Consider the following 20,544-nt stretch of genomic DNA (forward strand, 5'->3'; position numbering starts at 1 on the left):
GAACATTTGGAATCTGCCCTTGGGAAAATTGGGGATTTAAGTTTGTCCTGGGCATCTACCACACTTGGCTGGTAGGGCTTATCTCAATCAAACTCTGTTCTTGGAAAGAATCAAGTATCAGTCACATACATCACATTTAAAGTGCCTAGAATAGGGTCTTGCTCAAACTAAAGGCTATATGTGTCTATTATTCTTGTTATTGTCACTTGCACTTACATTTTAAGTCTAATTTGGATTGAAGGCTTTGCCCGTATTAATGTAAACTGAAATATCAGTGAGCAGAAGTGGAGAAATATTTTGGGTGACTCCTTATAAAATGACTTACAATAAGACTCCTTACAATAAGTAAACAAATGCCTATTCATCAAGTCAAGCATGCTTTTTCTACTAAGTAATGCTTTTTCTACTAAGGTGGCAGTCATCAAACTTTCTCTGAACACCAAAGGAAGTTACACCTACATGGTCAGCTGTGAAGAATTTTAAGTGGCTCATTTGTGCTCAATTATCTATTTGTTGGACCCTGATGTACACAGCAATTACACCAAGGCTGGAGTATCCACGGGGGTTGTTGTTCAGTCACTCAGTCGTGTCCGACACTTTGTGGCCACATGGACTGCAGCACGCCAGGCTTCCCTGTCCATCACCATCTCCCAGAGCTTGCTCAAACTCATGTCCATTGAATCAATGACACCAACCAACCATTTCATCCTCTCTTGTCCCCTTCTCCTGCCCTCAATCTTTCCCAGAATCAGGGCCTGTTCTAAGACTATGAGAGAGGGGAATAAATAATTATGTTTTAAACAACAGAACCACACCAAGCTAAAGCCACTAAATATGGATAATTCCAATTGATTAGCCTGATCCTCATGTCACCTACCCCTCTCTACCACCTCTTGTTGATCTGAAGCTTTCTTCCTAATTATATACTTCTCTGCGCACACACACACACATACACACACACACACACACACACACACACACACGGAAACATAAAAGGCTAAGGTGGTCTCCTTGGTGAAAAGAGAAAGGAAATTGTGTAACTATAAGGAGTAAGGGAGATAGAGAGAGCTACAGGACAGAGCCCTAATTGTAAACACTGCTTGATGGGTAGTTTCTTAAGTGTTTCAACTCTTTTAGAACAAAAGTATAAAGGTATACGGTCATTAAAAGTATAAGGTCAAGGATCTGTATGCCATACAGATTCAGAGAACTTGCTATACAGACCAAATCATGTTTCTCCACTTCCCCACCTTCCCAGTGACACAACACCATCATTCTGCTCTCTTGCCTTCGCCTAGACACACTCCTTCTCTTGAAGCAAACTGCTTGAATCCCACTCTACCCCTCCTTCCATTTGGCAAGAGAGGAAAAAAAGAGGTCTTCATATGAATAGCTATCTAACAGAAATCAATTTGAAGCCCACCCGTCAGTGGTCTTATTTCTGGAGAAGTCTTAGTAGTCAGAATGTCAGTCTTAGAATACTATTTCCCTTTCAGCCCTTTTTTCAACAAGGAATATCAAAGCCCCCTTCACAAAAAGAGAAAATGAGTTTTCTCTACACCTTTTCCCATTTCTCAGTTCTTTGCTGTCCCCCCTACATGTGCTTACTAAAGCTCCTAGTCAAAGTTCACATCTAAAATAAAGAGGCTTGCAAGAGAAGCTCATGTAATCCCACTCCTTAAATATCACTAAGACATCTGAGATATTGTTTAGATCATGGACTCTTACTTTGACATGCCAGCATAGGTAGATGGACAGGCAAGCACATCAGATGTCACTGCTTGGCAGCTGATAAAAGTCAGTGGTGCTATAATACTAAGCACAGAGCCACTAGATTAGTCTGCGAGGGAAGGGGATGCCTCTTCCTTCCCTTTAGTAGTAGGTTTAACCCAGCTGGCACTCTCTGGAACTCGGGTAAGTCCCTTCTTTATTCCTGCTTCAGTTTGGGGTTTTGTTTTTGTTTTTTGTCCAAATCAGAACAGTATGTAAAAGGTGATCTTCAGATAAAACGTTCAAAAGCCACAAGATCATAATGGCATTACACAAAGATTTGAAAAGAATGAGACCTGTTCATTCCACTGAAACTATAAGGCATTAAAAAAGGTAGAAGGAAAGATAGTTGTGTGTCATTATTTTTCAATCATCAGTTTTCTTTGAAAAAGGACACCTGGCCTAACTGTAACTGTGCAATGTCCTATATTTCAAAATACCCTCAGTTTTCTGTTTAAGTTTGTGGTATATTAGAGATAGGGGGGAGAGTTAAGATTTTTCTAAACAGGAGAGTTAATAGAACTTTATTCATAAAATCTCTGAAATTTATTTAACATTATTTGGAATACAATGATACTGTAAATAAAACAGAAGGATTATAGAACTGATTGTTGAACAGTAACTACAAACACGAAGAAAAACCTTCCAGAGTTATCTGCATGAACATATGTACAAAATTTTCTTCAGACATGAAAATGAAACATTTGAAAGAACATATTTTTAATTGAATTTTTTAAAAAATAACAGTAATTGTTAACTATGTAAGCTGGTATCAAAATGTACAACACAGTTGACATTCTAAAAATACACATAAAGAAAAACAGGGAACTTTCTGGAAAATATCTACTGGCTATTTGTTTAACAGTTTATTCCTTGCTATTTGAAATTAATCTGAATGATCTGTCAGCCCAAAAAGGAATTTAAAATCAAACACTGGATTCAATTCTGCAATGGAGTAAACCCATAGTATAAAACTACTTGCCTTGAAATAATCTCTTTTTTTAAGAATATCTAATTAAAGCCTCCTTTTGGATGTTTTTCTCCAGTAATTTCAAGGCTTAATATAGTTAATTACTAAAGTGCACCCTAGTTGAATGTGCTTGTGTTCATAAACTCAAAATTAAGAAATGTATGACTTTTGAAGTGCCTTTTTCAATAGAATCTTTCTCTTGGCTGTTTAGTTGCATTTTTGTTCTTTCCTAAAACTGTGTAACTCTAAACTATACATACAACCTGAGAATCAAGTTGATGGGTTTAGAAATTTTTCATTAAAAATGATACTTTATTCAAGAGAGGACATTAAATAATCATAAGACTAGGATTCAATGATGACAATTTGGTTAATTTTACTAGCTACAAGTTTGATTTATCATTACCTCAGTGTTGGTTTATACTATATGAAGCAAACTAAACATATTCTGAATTAAATTAGTTGATATTTTGAATAAAGACAGAATCAATGTTAAAACAATTTATGGGGCTAGTCTTTTTGTGTAAAGTATATATATAGTCCTTCCCAGATTTACCATACTAATGGAAAAAATCAGGTGAAAATATTTCTTTGAGGCTGATTTTAGTGGCAAATGATCCATTAGAGGAAAAATGGGGACCTACTGTCAAAAGTCAGGAGTGCCAATGCAGTGTTGAGTATGAGAAATGGCAATCATCTTTTCTTGGAAAAGTATAGGCTAGCTTCAAAGCTGCCTTACTTCCTTCTGTACATACTGTTTGCCATTTCAAAAGAAAAAATAATACAGGAATGAAAGCAATTTCAAAATTTAGTCTAAAATACATACTAAACACAAAAATAATTTAAAGTGAAACCAAATAATTAAGAGAACAGCAAAACCAATAACCAATAAAATCAAAAAATAACAAAAACTACAAAGGGTTCTGGAATACAGTAATTTATATACATACAGAGAGATACTTGAATGCAGTCACTCCTTAATTATCTTCTAGTTTGGTACTATGGTCAATTGGGAATCAAAGGGAGAAAAAGAGCCAGTGAATTATAAGGTAAAACGAAATCCACTCATGGTTGACAACAGTGAAGTACGGGCGTTTGCTGTACTTTGTGAAATTGTAAAAGGATGAAGGAGCAAATACGGACAGTAATGTTCTTTAGAAAAGAAGCACACTGCTCACCTTGATTCACCATGTCATTCATCACAGATCACCAAGGCATGAATTAACGATGCATCAGAAGAGTTGTTCATTGGTATTGATGAGCAATGGGAAGAATTCAAACTGAATAGAAGCTAATATATTTAACTGCTAATAATTTTAAATCAGTAACTCTCTGTGGCTAATGAAACTGCAGGCTTTTGTCAAAAGCTAAACACGAAATAAAATGAACACACTGAACAACATCACAAATTTTCTTTTCATAAACAAACACTTGGCGAACTCAAAATCAAAACTTTTCCTACATCTTGAAGCCCCCAGGTGTGCTTGAAGAATCACCCAGAGGCAAACAAACACTAATGAATTATTTTTTCTTATTCTCAAGTGGAAGTCATTTGTGCAAAGACAACACATAAAGGAATGGAAGTACATAAGTTTAAGAAAAAAAAATAAAGCACATAAACTCCTAAAGATCTTAAACAGTACCATTTTTATGCAAATACTGTAACTGAATCACTTTCTTCTTTTGAAGGAACAATATTCTTCAAGAGAAGGCCACTCCATCAAAGCCAGGAGCACTGTATCCCCAGGATCTCAACAAGGAGGCACAGACCAAGGTCGCTTCTGATTCACTGCAACCTTCTGTAATTCCAGGCTTGCAGACCCAGATTCAGGACCCCACCCCTTCAGGAGCAAGTCATTACAATAATAAGTTGCCTTCAACTTCCATAAACCAGCTAAACATGTTTAACTACGAACGTCCAAAACACTTCATCCAATCCCAAAATCCATGTGGCTCCAGACTTCAGCCTCCCGGACCGGAAATCTCCAGCTACTCTAGCCAGACCAAACAGTCCTCCATTACCATCCAACCCCGCCAGTGCACAGAGCAAAGATATTCTGCCTCCTCAACAGTGAGCTCTCACATCACTATGTCCTCCTCTGCTTTCCCTGCTTCTCCTCAGCAGCTTGCTGGCTCCAACCCAGCCCAAAGGGTTACAGCTACTTATAACCAGTCTCCAGCCAGCTTCCTCAGCTCCATATTACCATCACAGCCTGATTACAGCAGCAGTAAAAACCCTTCCACGGTGGACTCCAAGTAAGTGAGCTTAAAAGAAAAAGAAAAAAAAAAATATATATATATATAAAGAGAGAGAGAGAGACATAGTTAGATAAAACTGTGAATCCTGGGAGCTAGTATCTGGGGGAGAAGGGGGATGGGTTATGTACGTCATTCTTCACTATCTAAAAAGTCAATGTGACTTCATGGTCTCATTCCATATTTCTCCTGGAACACCTTGAACCAGGGTACTGGCAATAAATCATCTGACCCATTCTCCAGTGTTCAGGTTGAGTTAAACCCAAATCACCTCTTACTTCATATTATACTTGAATTATACATATTATACATAATAGGTAATGACTTACCTATTATTTTCCATCTTCCAAAAGAGATTTCTAACATACCCAAGAACAGTGAACTATTTCCCCAGCTTTAAGTTCCTCATGCTGTAAATTTGATCCCTCTGATTCTAAGCTTAGCTGAGGTGAACACCTGTCTGCTCTTCTTCAGATAGGATTTCCTCTCACATAAGCAGAAGCTATTAAGTTTCTTCTCAGTTTTAGTCTTTTCTTACTATCCGTCTTCCCCTCTGAACCTGAATATCCACTTGGCTAAAAAGAAAATATGGGATTCAGACACTAAAGTATGTAAATGTTCCCGATGATCAGAAAAAAAGGCTTGAATAGATAAAGGTTCGTGACCTTAAAGTTTCGAAGATCATTAAAACCACACTTTGTTCCAACTGGTAGGACCAATCTAAATACAGGGAAGAATACCTGCAGACTTATGCAAGCATGTACTATTTCCACAGCCCTAAAACTGTCCGAGGAGAAACTGATATGAAGAAGGACATAGTGGTTGTGCTTTTTTTAAAACATGAACTAAATACTTTGTGCTTATGCAAACTTTGGGCTATCAGTTTTCCTATTCCTCAGCTGGCTAGAACATCAAGAGAATTAAATCAAAGGCATCTGAAAAACTGATGGAATATGTTTTGTTGGTTACAGGCTTATCAACAGATATGCTGAAATTCACTAATTTCTCAGTTTTCTCTAGAGGCTAATTTTTCAAAAGATTCCAATTGTTAGTGGTCTAACCACAGCAAATCAACTTGCAAAGAAAATTTTTCAATATTTTTAAAAATGAAAACCAAGAAAGTCAAACACATTTGTTAGAATCCTACAGATACTAGGTAGAATCATCTGAAATGGCTGACAAAAATTTTAACCTACAAAAAGGCATTCTCACAGGTTTGGCCTAAAAATTTTAAAAGATGCCTTCAGGAATTAAGAGCCCTCTTCTCCTCTTCCATCCCAAATTCCCATTATACCCATTATCACACATTGTAGATTTTTCTTAGTTACATTTTACCCAGATAATCTTTTCCATCTAGCTTTCAATTATTTCTAAATTTGCTGTATAAGCATATTTAAATCTAAAATAACCTTTTCTGACTACTATATTCTTCTTAGTAAAGTGTTTAATCCTATTCCAAATTCCTGTCCAGAAAAGAAGGCCATAAAATATTAGCGAGCCATGGCCATGTACTTAGTTCTGTGCATAGAACTAAAGAGAGGAAAAAAGGATGAAATGGAGAGGATGAGAAATAAAGCATAGAAGGACCCCAAACTAGAGATCAAAGATCCAGCTTTAGCTGTTCCATTTTCAGCAATCATAGATAACTCTTTTAATCTTCCCACAGCCACTTGATACCCATTCAGTGTCCAGCTGTACAAGGTGGAAAGCTTTGGCCCTTTGAACATTTGTGCACAACTCCCTCATTGTTATGATGGGCTTAAGTTTGCCCTGTCTTCTAAAATAATTCCTTGGATTCTGACCTAGAGAAGCTTGAAAGCTTTAGTTAGCTTTTCATCAGTAAGGAACCCTTAAGCAAACGTTTCATACATTTGCTCGAACCAACAGACTGGAAATTTAGAGGAACCCTTTAAGTACTCCTTTCAAAAAGCTTGCTGTGTGACATTCAGCATGACTACCTTACCTATTAGGTGATTCAGTATGTTGATCTATAACGAAAGCTAAGGATTTGGGTGATTAATGTTAGGGGGAGAAAACCCTATAAAGCACTGTGCAAGTATAACGTTAGTTTCTAATTATGAATAGATAGCAAGTCCTAACCCTTAAACCATATAAAATGGTAATAATGCAGGTATTCAGTGAACAAAGTGACTGAAGTTACATAAATACATATAAGTAATTTTCAGCCTTGGTTTTAACAGTCCTTTAGGATTTCTCAGACATATTACACTATGACAGTGTGACAAAATTATTATTTAATGCTAACTCACTTTACCAAACACATGTAACTTTTTAAAAAATGATAGGCTAGCTCAAAAAAAAACAAAAACAAAACAGGCAGACTATTCTAACTTCATACATTTGAAGAAACAGTAGATCTATAAAACCAAGGGAACTTTAACACTTTGACCTGGGAATTCAATCTTAAAACAAAACCACCTTACTATTTACGTAAACATTTTGTTTGGCTATTTACTTCACGGACCAAATCAGACTTTAGTTGAGGACTGATATAGGCAATCCTGAATATCTGGAATACAACAAAGGAAAACGTATATATTCAACTTTCAATAGAGTATCTTGAATACAATGAAAAATATTCATTCATTGAAATAATAGTATCGCTTCACTATTTTGAAAGCCTCGGGTTAGTAGATACAAATAATACAACAGTGAGTAATAAAACATCTTTTTTCCCTCAGTATATTTACAATCTAGAGATTACTAACCAAGTTCCCAAAGTCTGCAAAAATTAAATCTCTGGCTCCAGAGGAAATATATTTCCCCTTAGCTTACAAGTTCTTTTAATGATCCTTGAGAATTTTTGAACACGAACATATCAGAGAACAGACCAAGGCTTCCTCATCTGGATATCTGCAGAATGTTTATTATGATAATGGTAAAATATTCAGAGGACAGTGGCCCATTTTCCCACACAATATAATATCTATTATACTAAACGGGTATAAGCTAGCACCTGCAGCACCCTAAGTAAATAAACTAGGTAAAATATGAATAAAAGCATAAGCTATCTAACAGATCTAAAAATACAGGACTCCTTAAACACCACCCCTGTCCTCTATCAGAATCAGCAGGGAAACTCTGAGAGGTGCAAGGACATCTTAGAATAAAATTTAGGATTGGAGTTTGAAATAAGGATTTAAACCAATGCCATTCAAACTTGTTTTTTTCCAGACCTCCTTTTTTCTCAGTTTACATTTCTTTCTCCTTCCTCCTCTAATCATCTCTTTCTCTAAAAATCACGTTAGCAACATTAAAGAAACTATCACTTTAGAAGTTGTTATATAGTGCCATACTTGGATTATCTAGAATATGAAATTAATAGGAAGTAGAAATTAAAGCCAGAGATTATATAAACTGTAAATTCAATGCAAAGCAAGAGAATATTCATTGAACACCAGTAGTCATGCTGGTAAATGTTTAACAATCAGCTCTGGAGGAAGGTGGTAATTGTGGCACTAACCAATTTCCCTAGTGTATATACTTTCACCAATCAATTTCAGACTTTCAACATGAGATCACAGTGAGTTGGGAAGAGACACTAAAAATCATTCTCTTAAGCCCATATGAGTCAGCTCCAGTACACTAATGCTTACTAACCACTCATAAATCAAACTTAGGAAATTCAACTGGAATATTGGAAGAGCCCTCATGCTGCCACTTACCGGACTCACTCTCACTTCTTCAGGGAAAATCCTCAGGGAAAAGCATTCTTCTTATGTCTAATCTAAATTGCTCCTCCTGCTACTTAATTTTCATTTGCAAAGACAAAGAGAAAAGAAAAAACAGCTGGTAACCATTCCTATAAAATTCTTCCTGACTGTTATTAAGGCAATTGGTATTTTAATAACACCCACAATACTAAGTGGTAAATTCAACCTACCTAAAGGTGACTGACAAAAAGATGCCAATTCTATTTTACCACTTCTTAAAGATCTTATTTTTAAAAAATAACACAATGGAATATTACTCAGCCATTAAAAAGAATACATTTGAATCAGTTCTAACGAGGTGGATGAAACTGGAGCCTATTATACAGAGTGAAGTAAGCCAGAAAGAAAAACACCAATACAGTATACTAACACATATATATGGAATTTAGAAAAATGGTAATGACAACCCTGTATGCGAGACAGCAAAAGAGACACAGATGTATAGAACAGTCTTTTGGACTCTGTGGGAGAGGGAGGTGGGTGATGATTTGAGAGAATGGCATTAAAACATGTATAATATCATATAAGAAATGAACCGCCAGTTCAGGTTTGATGCAGGATACAGGAAGCTTGGGGCTGGTGCACTGGGATGACCCAGAGGGATGGTATGGGGAGGGAGGTGGGAGGGGGGTTCAGGATGGGGAACACATGTACACCTGTGGCGGATGCATGTTGATGTATGGCAAAACCAATACAGCATTGTGAAGTAAATAAATAAAAAAAAATCTTTTATTTTTTTTAAAGCTATCAACAACCCTCAGTAGGCCAACCCATAAATGTTAAGTCATCCCAAAATGCAAATGCTAAGCTCACACCAAAAACTCCTGACCACGAAATACAAGGATCAAAAGAAGCTCTTATTCAAGATTTGGAGAGAAAGCTAAAATGCAAGGACAGCCTTCTTCACAATGGAAACCAAGTAAGCAAGATGCCTATTTTGTATAAAAAGACAAGAGAACTATAAAATCTAATCTCAGTAAGACAGTTGTTTCTGTCTCACAGAGCTATGTCCATATAATTAGCAAGGGATAGGATTATCTAAAAAGAGGGAATATTTGGATCCTATTCTGTATTTCTCTGCATGAAATCCCTTCTAGGAGTTCAGCAGTAAAAGAATGAAGCAAATGGAAAAAAAAAAAAAAAAACAATCTGAATGACTTAATTCAAATTCTGTTTTAAGCATTGCCCTTCCATAAAAATGTCTGATGACCAAATAACTAATGGGAAATAACTGTCAACCTGACTTCTTCATGTACTTTGGTATATACTATTGATGGAAAACAGCTACAATTCTTATTTTGCACATTGTATTATTAGTCACTGATATCTGAAACAGTACTGCTATGTGCCTTTAATCCACTGTTGGGTTGGCCAAAAAAATTGTTTGGGCTTCTTGAAAGAAAAAAAAAAAAAACACGAGTTTGAGTAAACTCAGGAAGATAGTGAAGGACAGAGAAGCCTGGTGCTCTGTAGTTCATGAGATGGCAAAGTATCAGACATGACTTAGCAACTGAACAACAACAAAGTTTGTCTTTCCTAGGAGAAAAAAGAAAACAGAGATGAATATTTACAGATGAAGGAAGTGGAAACGCTTTGAATGAAAGAAAATGCTTTCTTAAAAATACAGTATCTATCATTCAATAGGCATAATTATGTTTCTTTGTTATAATTCTTGGTGGTTTTAAGGTAAAGTCATATAAACAACTTTTATTAAATCTCATTACTATCTCCTTTATGATTCTTTCTTTAAAGCGGCTAACATATGAGGAGAAGATGGCTCGCAGATTGCTAGGACCACAGAATGCAGCTGCTGTGTTTCAAGGTCAAAATGACAGTGAGGCACAAGATTCAGCACAGGTAAATTAAACTAATCTTTATCTAACTGGAGCACTTTTCTTTCATGTGATTTTTAGATGCATGCTTTTCTAAATATTTATAACTAGCATTTGAAGCAAAAGTCAATTACTTCCATGCTGCATTAGATATAAAAAAGGACAGGCCATGACTGGTTGAATACATCCACAAAAATTTTTAACTTTACCCTATTTTCTGGTGGTTCTAATATCTGCATATGAAATATTACAAAGTCAAAATACCAGAAGGCTAATGGTGTCACTTTTCATCTAGACATTTAGGGGTCAGTTAGACCTAGGACTCTCCCTACAACGTCTACATGGACAGAAAATTTATGAGTTGTAAATCTTTAACAGGACGGAAGTTAAAACTCGGAAGAAAGTAATTGCAACCTTTTCTCATAAGCTGTTTATCATTTCAAAGTTTTAAAATAAACTCGTGTACTAATGAAACATCTAATTCCTTTGACATGTTCCATGTATTTTGAAATGCTTATTAAAAACAAAACAGACAACAAAAACCTTATGAATAACGGCTCCAGGATTAACAAAAGCATCCTTTCCAAGAAGGGATTAACTTTATGGAGAACATAAAGTGAATATTCCACAGGCATGTTCCTGACCAATTTTATTTTAACAAGTTAACCGCAAAGAGAAGTGTACTGCTGGAGAGGCAGAATGAACAGCTATTGCTTCCTGTCTTCCTTCTGTAGTTATCTCTTAGTCCTTCCTAAAAAGTCCACAGAAACTGGGAGCAAAAGGGATGAAACCAGGCATTCAAAAATTCCAACCTCATAAAAAGCATCCTTCTAAAGCATAAGAGGAAAATAAGATTGTTTCTATTAAATGTGACTGTGTGTTAATCACTCAGTTGTGTCCCACTCTTTGAAACCCTACAGACTATAGCCCACCAGGCTCCTTTGTTCATGGAATTCTCCAGGCAAGAACACTGGAGTGGGTAGCCATTCCCTTCTCCAGGGGATCTTCCCAACTCAGGGATCAAACCCAGATCTCTCACTATTCACAAAGGAGATCCAGGTTCAATCCCTAGATCAGGACGATCCCCTGGAGAAGGGAATGGCTACCCATTCTAGTATTCTTGCCTGGAGAATTCCATGGACAGAGGAGCCTGGTGGGTTACAGTCCGTGGGGTCACAAAGAGTCAGACAGTACTGGGTAACTAACACTTTCACTTTTTCACCAAATGTGACTAGATCTACTAAAAAGGATAGAGTGGGGTCTATCTAGCACAGCAAGTAACTAGAACCTGAAAACAGAACTTAAATCTCTCCTAGCTACTAAACCGTTCACATGCTCATTTATTCAACTAATTTATATGAACCATCTACTGTGTGTTGGGCTCTGGAGTTGAAATAGGAGATTAAAGCAAGAATAAGACATAAATATATCTCTATAAGAATAAATAACTCAAAGTAACATCATATTGATGATGGTTTATCTTACAAATTCAATGTATGATTTCAAGGGCAAAGATGTATTGTTTTTCTCATTAGTTCTTCAAAAACTTTAAAATGAAGATGATAGTACCAAGAAAAGAGATAGCAGCAAAATATATTATGAAATCAGAAAAGAAAAATTTTACACTTCAAATAGTCTACTTAAATAATACAAAATGTCATCAAACTATTGGGTTGTCCAAAAAGTTCATTTGGGTTTTCCCTAAAATGGTATGAAAAAACCTGAATGAACTTTTTGGCCAATGCAGTACATATAACCAAAAATATCATACCTATGAATACAAATCTATATATATTCAAACCACTATAGGAAAAAGTAAAAAACTTAATTTGGATATTATGATTTTAAGTGGATTTGTTTTTTTACTAAAAAATTAGTTGACTGCTCTTTTTTATATTTTATTTATTTTTAATTGGAGGAGAATTGCTTTACAATATTGTGTTGGTTTCTGCCATACTGACTGTTCTTTTGACACTTTGCTTAGACAAACTCAAAGCCTCACCAACAATCATTGCAGAGTTATAAGAATTTTGTTTTAGAGTGACAAAACACAAGCAAAATTAAAGTTCATCCCAAAATAAATTATCTGTATTTATTTGCTATGTTGCTATACAGATGTTTTTCATATGTCCAGGTAAGGACTACATTTTCTACTTCTTTGTATCTCTCACTATACCAAGCACAATGAAATATGAGAAACAGGCACACAATATCTTACCAATTAATTATAATATTCATCAATTCCTGATTTCATCCTCAAATATGAATAATTTGCTAGTGCTCAGATATAAATCCTAAAAGATGGTTGCTTAAATTAAATACATCATTATTAAGCAGGAAGTAATATTGTTTTCCAAAGGCTATTCATAGCTCTACACATAGCTTCCAGAGTGTCCATCAGGATTTTGTGCCCTGAGCCAAAAAGAAAAGTATTTTCCAGTCTAATACGTGTTTATTGCTATTGGTGCCACTTATGAGTAGTAAGCATAATACCCTGTTATCTACTGCCAACACAAGTGACCTCATGACTATTACTGTTTTACCAAAGGACAATCTGTACTATGTGCTCCCATTTCAAATACACCAGGAGGATTCATCATCCTTTGACATAAAAAACAGTCATTTGAAAAATGAACCACCATAAATTCAAAGTTTAGTTAATTTTCATAAACCATATCTAGTGAATAGTCTTAACTGTATAGATTTCTTGCTAGAATACTAGAAAGTTAGTATACCATATTTTAAATGCTTAACAGCTAAATATATAGAACTATATATGACAATACAAACACAACCACAACAGAAATGTTCAACTACTAAATTCTGCTTAATTTCAAGCTAACAGTGGCATGTTAACATTATCACTTTGTTTTAATTTCAAGCAGCACAATATAGAACATGCACGACTGCAAGTTCCTACATCACAAGTAAGGTAAAAAAATGTTTTTAATTTTAAAGAAGTATGTATTTTGCTACCTAAAACATGTTCATATTTTTTTAAATGTAATATTTACAAAATCCTCAAGTTTCTTACAAACCTTTTATAAAAAACAGTGTCACTGGAGGAATTAGCGGGTTGGCGGGTGGATAAATTAGGAATTTAGGATAACATATACACACTTCTGGGTACAAAATAGATGAACAAAAAGGACCTGTTGTACAGCACAGGGAACTATATTCAATGTCTTGTAATAACCTACAATGGAAAAGAATCTGAAAAAGATATATCTGTATATAGCTGAATCACTTTGCTATACACTTAAAGCTAACACAACACTGTAAATTAACTATGCTTGGGTGGTAAAGAAACTGCCCACAGTGCGAGAGACCCAAGTTCGATCCCTGGGTTGGGAAGATCCCCTGGAGAAGGGAATGGCAATCCATTACAATACTCTTGCCTGGAGAATCCCATGGACAGAGGAGACAGGCGAGCTACAGTCCATGGGGTCACAGAGTCAGACACGACTGAGCAACTAACACACATATAAAAAATATGGCTATAAAAAAGAAAATGTTTATACTGCTTTGGAATCAACAGAGAAGAACAATGTGAATTTTCTAACGTCCAAGATGACAATAAAAATTTTATCTGTTAATTATCACAACTGTCTCAGAGGAAATTTTTTAAATGTCTTGGTCAAATAAGCCAGGACCATGTTTCCATACTAAACTTTCTCATAATGAAAACCCAATCCTAATTATACAGTCTTTGCATGTGACTATAATTGTCCATGCATTTTAATAGATTAGTTTCTTCATCAATTCATGGCACTGAAAAAAAGAAACAAAGACGTATCATTTGTCCCAGATGTTTCTAAATTGCTACCATTTCTAACAGTCCTCAAATATGCCACAGATAAATACAGCTCTGCAGCCTCTCTCCATTGTTACTACACTATCAGATCAAACAGCATAGCCTCTGGGGTTTCAAATGTGATGGCTAAATCATATTTGCATGAAAGGAAGAGCAATGACAATTCTTCTGCACAATGATTATTAAAATGTTTTTGTAGAAGCAGATCATCTTCAAGAGGAGACGTGAATGATCAGGATGCAATCCAGGAGAAATTTTACCCACCTCGCTTCATTCAAGTGCCAGAGAACATGTCAATTGAAGAAGGAAGATTCTGCAGAATGGACTTCAAAGTAAGAAAAAAGTTCAAAAATATTGGAGAAAAATTAAACAATGGGATAGTATTCTGAAAAATGTCTCCTCCTCTTCATAGCTTTCTACACAGCCTGAGAAGTAGTATGTAGTATTTATGTATGTACGTGTGTGAGTTAGTCACTCAATCGTGTCCGACTCTTTGCCACCCCATGGACTGTAACCCAGCAGGTTCCTCTGTCCATGGAATTCTTCAGGCGAGAATACTAGAGTGCGTAGCCATTCCCTTCTCCAGGGGATCTTCCTGACCCAGGGATCGAACCTAAGTCTCCAGCATTGCAAGCAGATTTTTTACTGTCTGAGCCACCAAGGAAGCCCAAGTAATACGTATAGTGGATAAGAACACTATACATAAGTTTACCTGGGTTCGAATCCTGGCCCTGCCATTTTCCAGCTGTGTAACCTGAGACAAATCATTTAATATCACTACCCTTTTGTTTTCCCTGTAAAATGGGAATAAAAATTGTACCAATGTCATAAAGCTATTTGAAGATAAACTGAGTAAATAGGTATAAGGTACTTACAACAGTGCCGAACACCTAATACCCTGTATAAGTGAAGCTTTCATAACAATAGGATTTCCTAAGTAAAATGCCTCTTCAAGAAATTCAAGCTACCCTGCCCTCTCTTGGCCTGGAAGAATTAATTCTTCAGGCTAAAATAACTTATTAGAAAGGCGTACATTTTTATTATCATCATTTTGGAGAACTTTTTCTTCATAAAATATTTTTCCAGATTCCTTATGAGTGAAATTCAGTGTACAGATTTGACTGTTAAGGCTTATATGAAAACACTTAAAAAATGTCATTCATACACCAGAACTATAGCTCAAGAACACTCTATTTTGGAAAGGTTATTAATCAGATTAGCAAGATTCATATATATGTGTTTTTAGGACTTCATTTGCACTTGCCATTATCCAGAAAATCCATATGACTTCCATATTCCTTGTGGAAATCAATATAACATAAATTAATGTCCTTAATATAGTAATTAAGAGATCTTAAGGGGCCTGAGGTTGTATATGAAAGAGCTAGATGTGGTTTGAGATAGTCTGAAAATACTATATTAATTTCAAGGATTATCATTTTTACTACTTTGTTAAAAATTATTGAAAGAAAATATCTTTTAAGATCGTACTTTGCATTTTTAATCACAAACCCACTCAGATACTGAATTGTTAAAATTCATAAATGGACAAAGGGGATCCAGTGATCTGTAATTTAAAATTCTATCATCTTGTATTTTCCTTTCTAGGTGAGTGGACTACCAGCTCCTGATGTGTCATGGTATCTAAATGGACGACCAGTTCAATCAGATGATTTTCACAAAATGATAGTGTCTGAGAAGGGTTTTCATTCACTCATCTTTGAAGTGGTCAGAGCTTCAGATGCAGGGGCTTATGCATGTGTTGCCAAGAACAGAGCAGGAGAAGCCACCTTTACTGTGCAGCTGGACGTCCTGGGTAAGCTTTCAGAGAGATACCAGAGAGCTCCTTAAAAACATGTCAAATCAAAAAAGAAACTGTTGAAAAAGACTTTACATTTAAGGTTCATGTCTATACTACAGAATCTAGTAGAACATCAATTTTTATGTAAAAGCCACAGTGGGCAGAGGTTGAGGGAAACTCAAAGAAACTAGAATGACAGATCTACCCCTAAAGCTTTTCTGGAAGAGAAATAAGGTAACATTTCAGAAAGACCAAAGAAGGCAGTATACTCTAGTTACATTTTTAGATGTACAGTATTTGTAGATCAAACATTAAAATGAAAATTTTTAATCTAATCATATTTCTGGTCTATAGTCTAAAATAATCAATCTGATTCACATTTTCACAGGTTGTTATAATCACACATAGTTTAAAATTGAAGAGTAAATGTTAACTTTTAGCCTTAGGCTATGCACTTTTTACCAGAAACTAGTCTTTAATTATGACAAAAATAAGCTGACTTGCTTTAGAAAAAAAGTAGAATAAAACCCATGTCTCAAATTTGTTTTTAGTAGTTTTCATAAAACTAATGCCCTGTTTTAAAATATTACAAGTTAACTGCTTTAAATATGTCACATTTGAAATGACTTAAGATATACTGCATCAGAGATATTTTGCTATAATTCACTGTTTATTGTATAAAAGCTTGACCAAGTTAAAGGATGGGCAATCCTGAATTTGTATTCTATCCAGATGAATGAAAAAGCTGTAAGATTATTCTATGATATAATAAGGGACCTCAGACTAAGGGAAAAACTAGTGATCTAGGAATTTTAAACACATACATACCACACACAGAATCCAAGGGATTATGCTTTGGGCAAAACCTTTCTATGCCAATAGCTCCAAAAATACTATAATGTTAGAGCTGAAAAAGACTTCAGCTGGCATTCATCCAATCTCCTCATTTCTCCTTCAGAAAAGCTAGAGTTATAGTATTATAGTACCAATTACTCTTTTCCCTCAGGTATTTGAAGAAAAGTAAAGACATAATAATTACTGGCATTTGTATATTATTTTATAGTTTACAAAGTGCTTCTTCATTCATAACCGCAACTGATCCTCACATAATTTTGTTTGGTGTGGGCACAGCAGTCACTATTACTTGGGTATCACTTTATAATAAATAAAATTTAGTCTCAGAAAAACTAAACAAAATTTTCCCCAATGCGCATGGCTGGTGGGGCAAACAGAATTTGGACCCAAGTTGTTGGTTCTCTTTCCACCACTCAGTCTCCCAATAGGTAAGATGATATGACAATGTAACTTCAATTCTTCAAATGAAACATGATTATAAAGTCATCATTACATTACTGTTTTAGAATTATAAACAGTATCACAATATACAACAGAATTGCATATTATTTTAACTAAAGCTGAAACATAAACCTTCCATTTCTGTTGTTAGTACTTTCTAAAACTTTTATATCAGCATACAAACTTCACAATACTTTTTCATTAATATTTTTATAATATTTCAAATACATGAATTTTTTTATTAATATGTAGCAAAAGAACACAGAAGAGCACCAATGTTCATCTACAAACCACAGAGTAAAAAAGTGTTTGAGGGAGAATCAGTGAAGCTAGAATGCCAGATCTCGGCTGTACCTCCACCAAAGCTTTTCTGGAAAAGAAATAATGAAATGGTACAATTCAACACTGATCGAATAAGGTAGGATAAGTATTTTGAGAGTTAGTTACACTAACTACAGTGTGCTTGGGTGAATCCAGTTATCCTTTGAAATGCATTATAAATGGCATGCATTTGTGACGTCAATTTGTCTAATTTTAAAAATATATATATAAATGAAACTAACACAATATTGTAAATCAACTATACTTCAATCTTTAAAAATATATAGAAATATGATAAGCCTCACTAAGCTAGATTGCACTAATCAGAAATTTAGCAGTTAAAGTAGGCTAGGATTTACCTTTTTACTAACAATAAAAGAAGATTACCCAAGGAAATAGATGATACAAACAAGATGAGGCGGATGTTTAATTCAAGAAAAGCAGTAGTTATGCAATGACTGGCTACAGACTCAGAATTTCCAAATGCTTTTTTTTCTTCTTGCTAGTCTGACTCTGTAGGTCAGAGACATCATAAGTAAATTCTCACAGAAAAACTAATTCCTTTACTTTCAACTTGTAATTATCTCTTTCCAGTTTATATCATGATAACTCTGGAAGAGTTACTTTATTGATAAAAGATGTAAACAAGAAAGATGCTGGATGGTATACTGTGTCTGCAGTTAATGAAGCTGGAGTGACCACATGTAACACAAGATTAGATGTTACAGGTATGTCACGCTCTTATAAAGTGCTATGCCAAGTGTTACAAAGAACTTAACTGAGATTTAGTAAGAAACACAAATTCCAGCATAGTATAAAATCTGAGGGATTCTTCTCATACATAGTCAGTTTTCTATTTTTTCTTTTCCTGTCTCATAATGACTACCTAGTGCGACCCATGTGTTTAGAACAAGTTTTCTAAATTAACTTTTATTTGATCTATTTCAGCCCGTCCAAACCAAACTCTTCCAGCTCCTAAACAGTTACGTGTCCGACCAACTTTCAGCAAATATTTAGCACTTAACGGGAAAGGTCTGAATGTGAAACAAGCTTTTAACCCTGAAGGAGAGTTTCAGCGGCTGGCAGCTCAATCTGGACTCTATGAAAGTGAAGAACTTTAACCACTCTACCAACATTGGAAAACACAACAACTACACTATCAATAATATATTCAATTAAATTTTTGAAATAAATCCATAGCTGTATTAACAGATTATGGCTTTAATTAGGTAATACAACTAATATATATTTATAATACATTTATCCTTTGATTCCTGCACATTTATTTACCTCTCTGGTTTGTGAAGCCTACAGAAAATCTGGATTTGTAATTGTAGAAGATCTTTGACAAATGTGAGATTTTAACATTTAAGTCATACACACACCTACAGGTTATAAATTAATATCAACATTTTAAACACATCTAATGCTTAATAAGATTTACTGATACTGCTTTCTAAATACTGTTTTATCTGTTTTTTCTGATGGGAATACTAACATGGTATAGATTATCTGAGTGTTCCTTAGTTTTATGTCAAAACAGAATAAAATTTCAAATATTTAAAACAGACTGTCTCCTCTTCACAAAAGTCTAGATCTTTAAGATAAAACTTCTGGTTTATGACACTCAGCAAAACCTGTGAATAACAAGCTCCAGAAGGGCAACAACACTATATCCTAGAACAGTTTATCTTGGTGAAGCTCCCAGCTCAGTTTATTCCTCCTGATACAAAACTAGACTTTTTATGTTTGCACCTCAAAGGCAATCACAATAACTTAAAGCATATTATCTCTCCTGAAATTGTGGTTTTGTTTTAACCAAATAGGTTTCTAATTTTTCAAGATTACTGAGCTCAATGGATTAAAAATAGTCTGCAGTCCTCTGCCTAATTCTTATAGTTCATGTAAATTTGAATACTTACATGGGAGGGGGGTTTCCTCCTCCATTTCTAGTTCAGATAACCTATTACTTTAGAAAACATAATTTTTCCAGCCTGAGAGTCCCAGTACAGGAAAGAGCAAATCCTGTATATCTTTAAGTTAGGCCAGTAGCCCTCTTTTTCTCGGGTCTCTACTCCACTGGCTGCTGGCCCTCTGCTAGACCTCTCCTATTCCTTTTATCATTGATAGTCTTTGACCCCTGCTGCTGTGTGGCCTAGTTTTCCTTTTTACCTGACATGAAACAGCATTTATCAACATTATTCTATATCTCTTCCAGAGGAATAACAAAAAGTGGCTTTACTTCTTACTTTCAAAACAGCTTGACGGGTTTCTCAGCTGGCTAACCTGGGGCTTTTCAGTTTATTCCTTTTTATTTTCGTTTTCACCAACGTGAGAATCCCCTCCAGTCTCACATTCTGGCGGGCTTGTGGATGCCTTAATTTACAGTCAAATTTGTTTTCTATCTATAGCTAGTTTACAAATGTCATTTTGCAAAGCTTCTGTGTCAGATATGAGTCTGGGCTCCCAAGAACTACTGTTTCGGCCTACTCTTTTACATCATCACTGCTAAACAGATTTTTTTTCCCCCAATATATATATTTCAACGTTCTCTTCAACCATATTGGGTGGAAAGCGGGGTGGAAGCTATTTTTAGCAACAGCTCTCAATTAGGAAGTATCGGTTGCTGAAAGCTGCAGAGGCGGACAGGGGTCTCCGTTACAATTCGGGCGTTGGCGTTGAGCAAACCTTGCCCCAATGCGACTTTGGTAGTAATTTATTCTCCTCAGTCTCTTCAACTCTATACGAGG

The 20,544-nt window shown here is 35.3% G+C and overlaps 1 protein-coding gene and 1 long non-coding RNA gene across 4 annotated transcripts in view; one reads left to right on the forward strand and one right to left on the reverse strand.

The window, feature by feature from the left end:
* The window catches only part of LOC139184171 (uncharacterized), a 28,508-nt gene that overhangs the window by 7,737 nt on the left and 227 nt on the right, over positions 1–20,544 (reverse strand). The gene's annotated exons all lie outside the window — the stretch shown is intronic.
* Positions 1,758–19,362, forward strand: MYOT (myotilin). Of its 3 annotated transcripts, none has more exons than XM_019964967.2 (10): positions 1,758–1,914; positions 4,430–4,996; positions 9,475–9,649; positions 10,483–10,587; positions 13,445–13,494; positions 14,576–14,708; positions 15,985–16,192; positions 17,726–17,891; positions 18,389–18,522; positions 18,743–19,362. In XM_019964967.2, exons 2-10 carry the CDS (start codon positions 4,641–4,643, stop codon positions 18,913–18,915), a joined length of 1,500 nt encoding a protein of 499 aa, XP_019820526.1. In that variant the 5' UTR covers positions 1,758–1,914; positions 4,430–4,640; the 3' UTR covers positions 18,916–19,362. The 3 variants fall into 3 exon arrangements, with proteins under 3 accessions (XP_019820526.1, XP_019820528.1, XP_019820527.1); XM_019964969.2 differs by having other exon boundaries at positions 13,448–13,494; XM_019964968.2 differs by having other exon boundaries at positions 1,786–1,914; positions 4,552–4,996.

Source organism: Bos indicus, chromosome 7, assembly GCF_029378745.1.
Source record: "Bos indicus isolate NIAB-ARS_2022 breed Sahiwal x Tharparkar chromosome 7, NIAB-ARS_B.indTharparkar_mat_pri_1.0, whole genome shotgun sequence".
Classification (NCBI taxonomy): Eukaryota; Metazoa; Chordata; class Mammalia; order Artiodactyla; family Bovidae; genus Bos; species Bos indicus.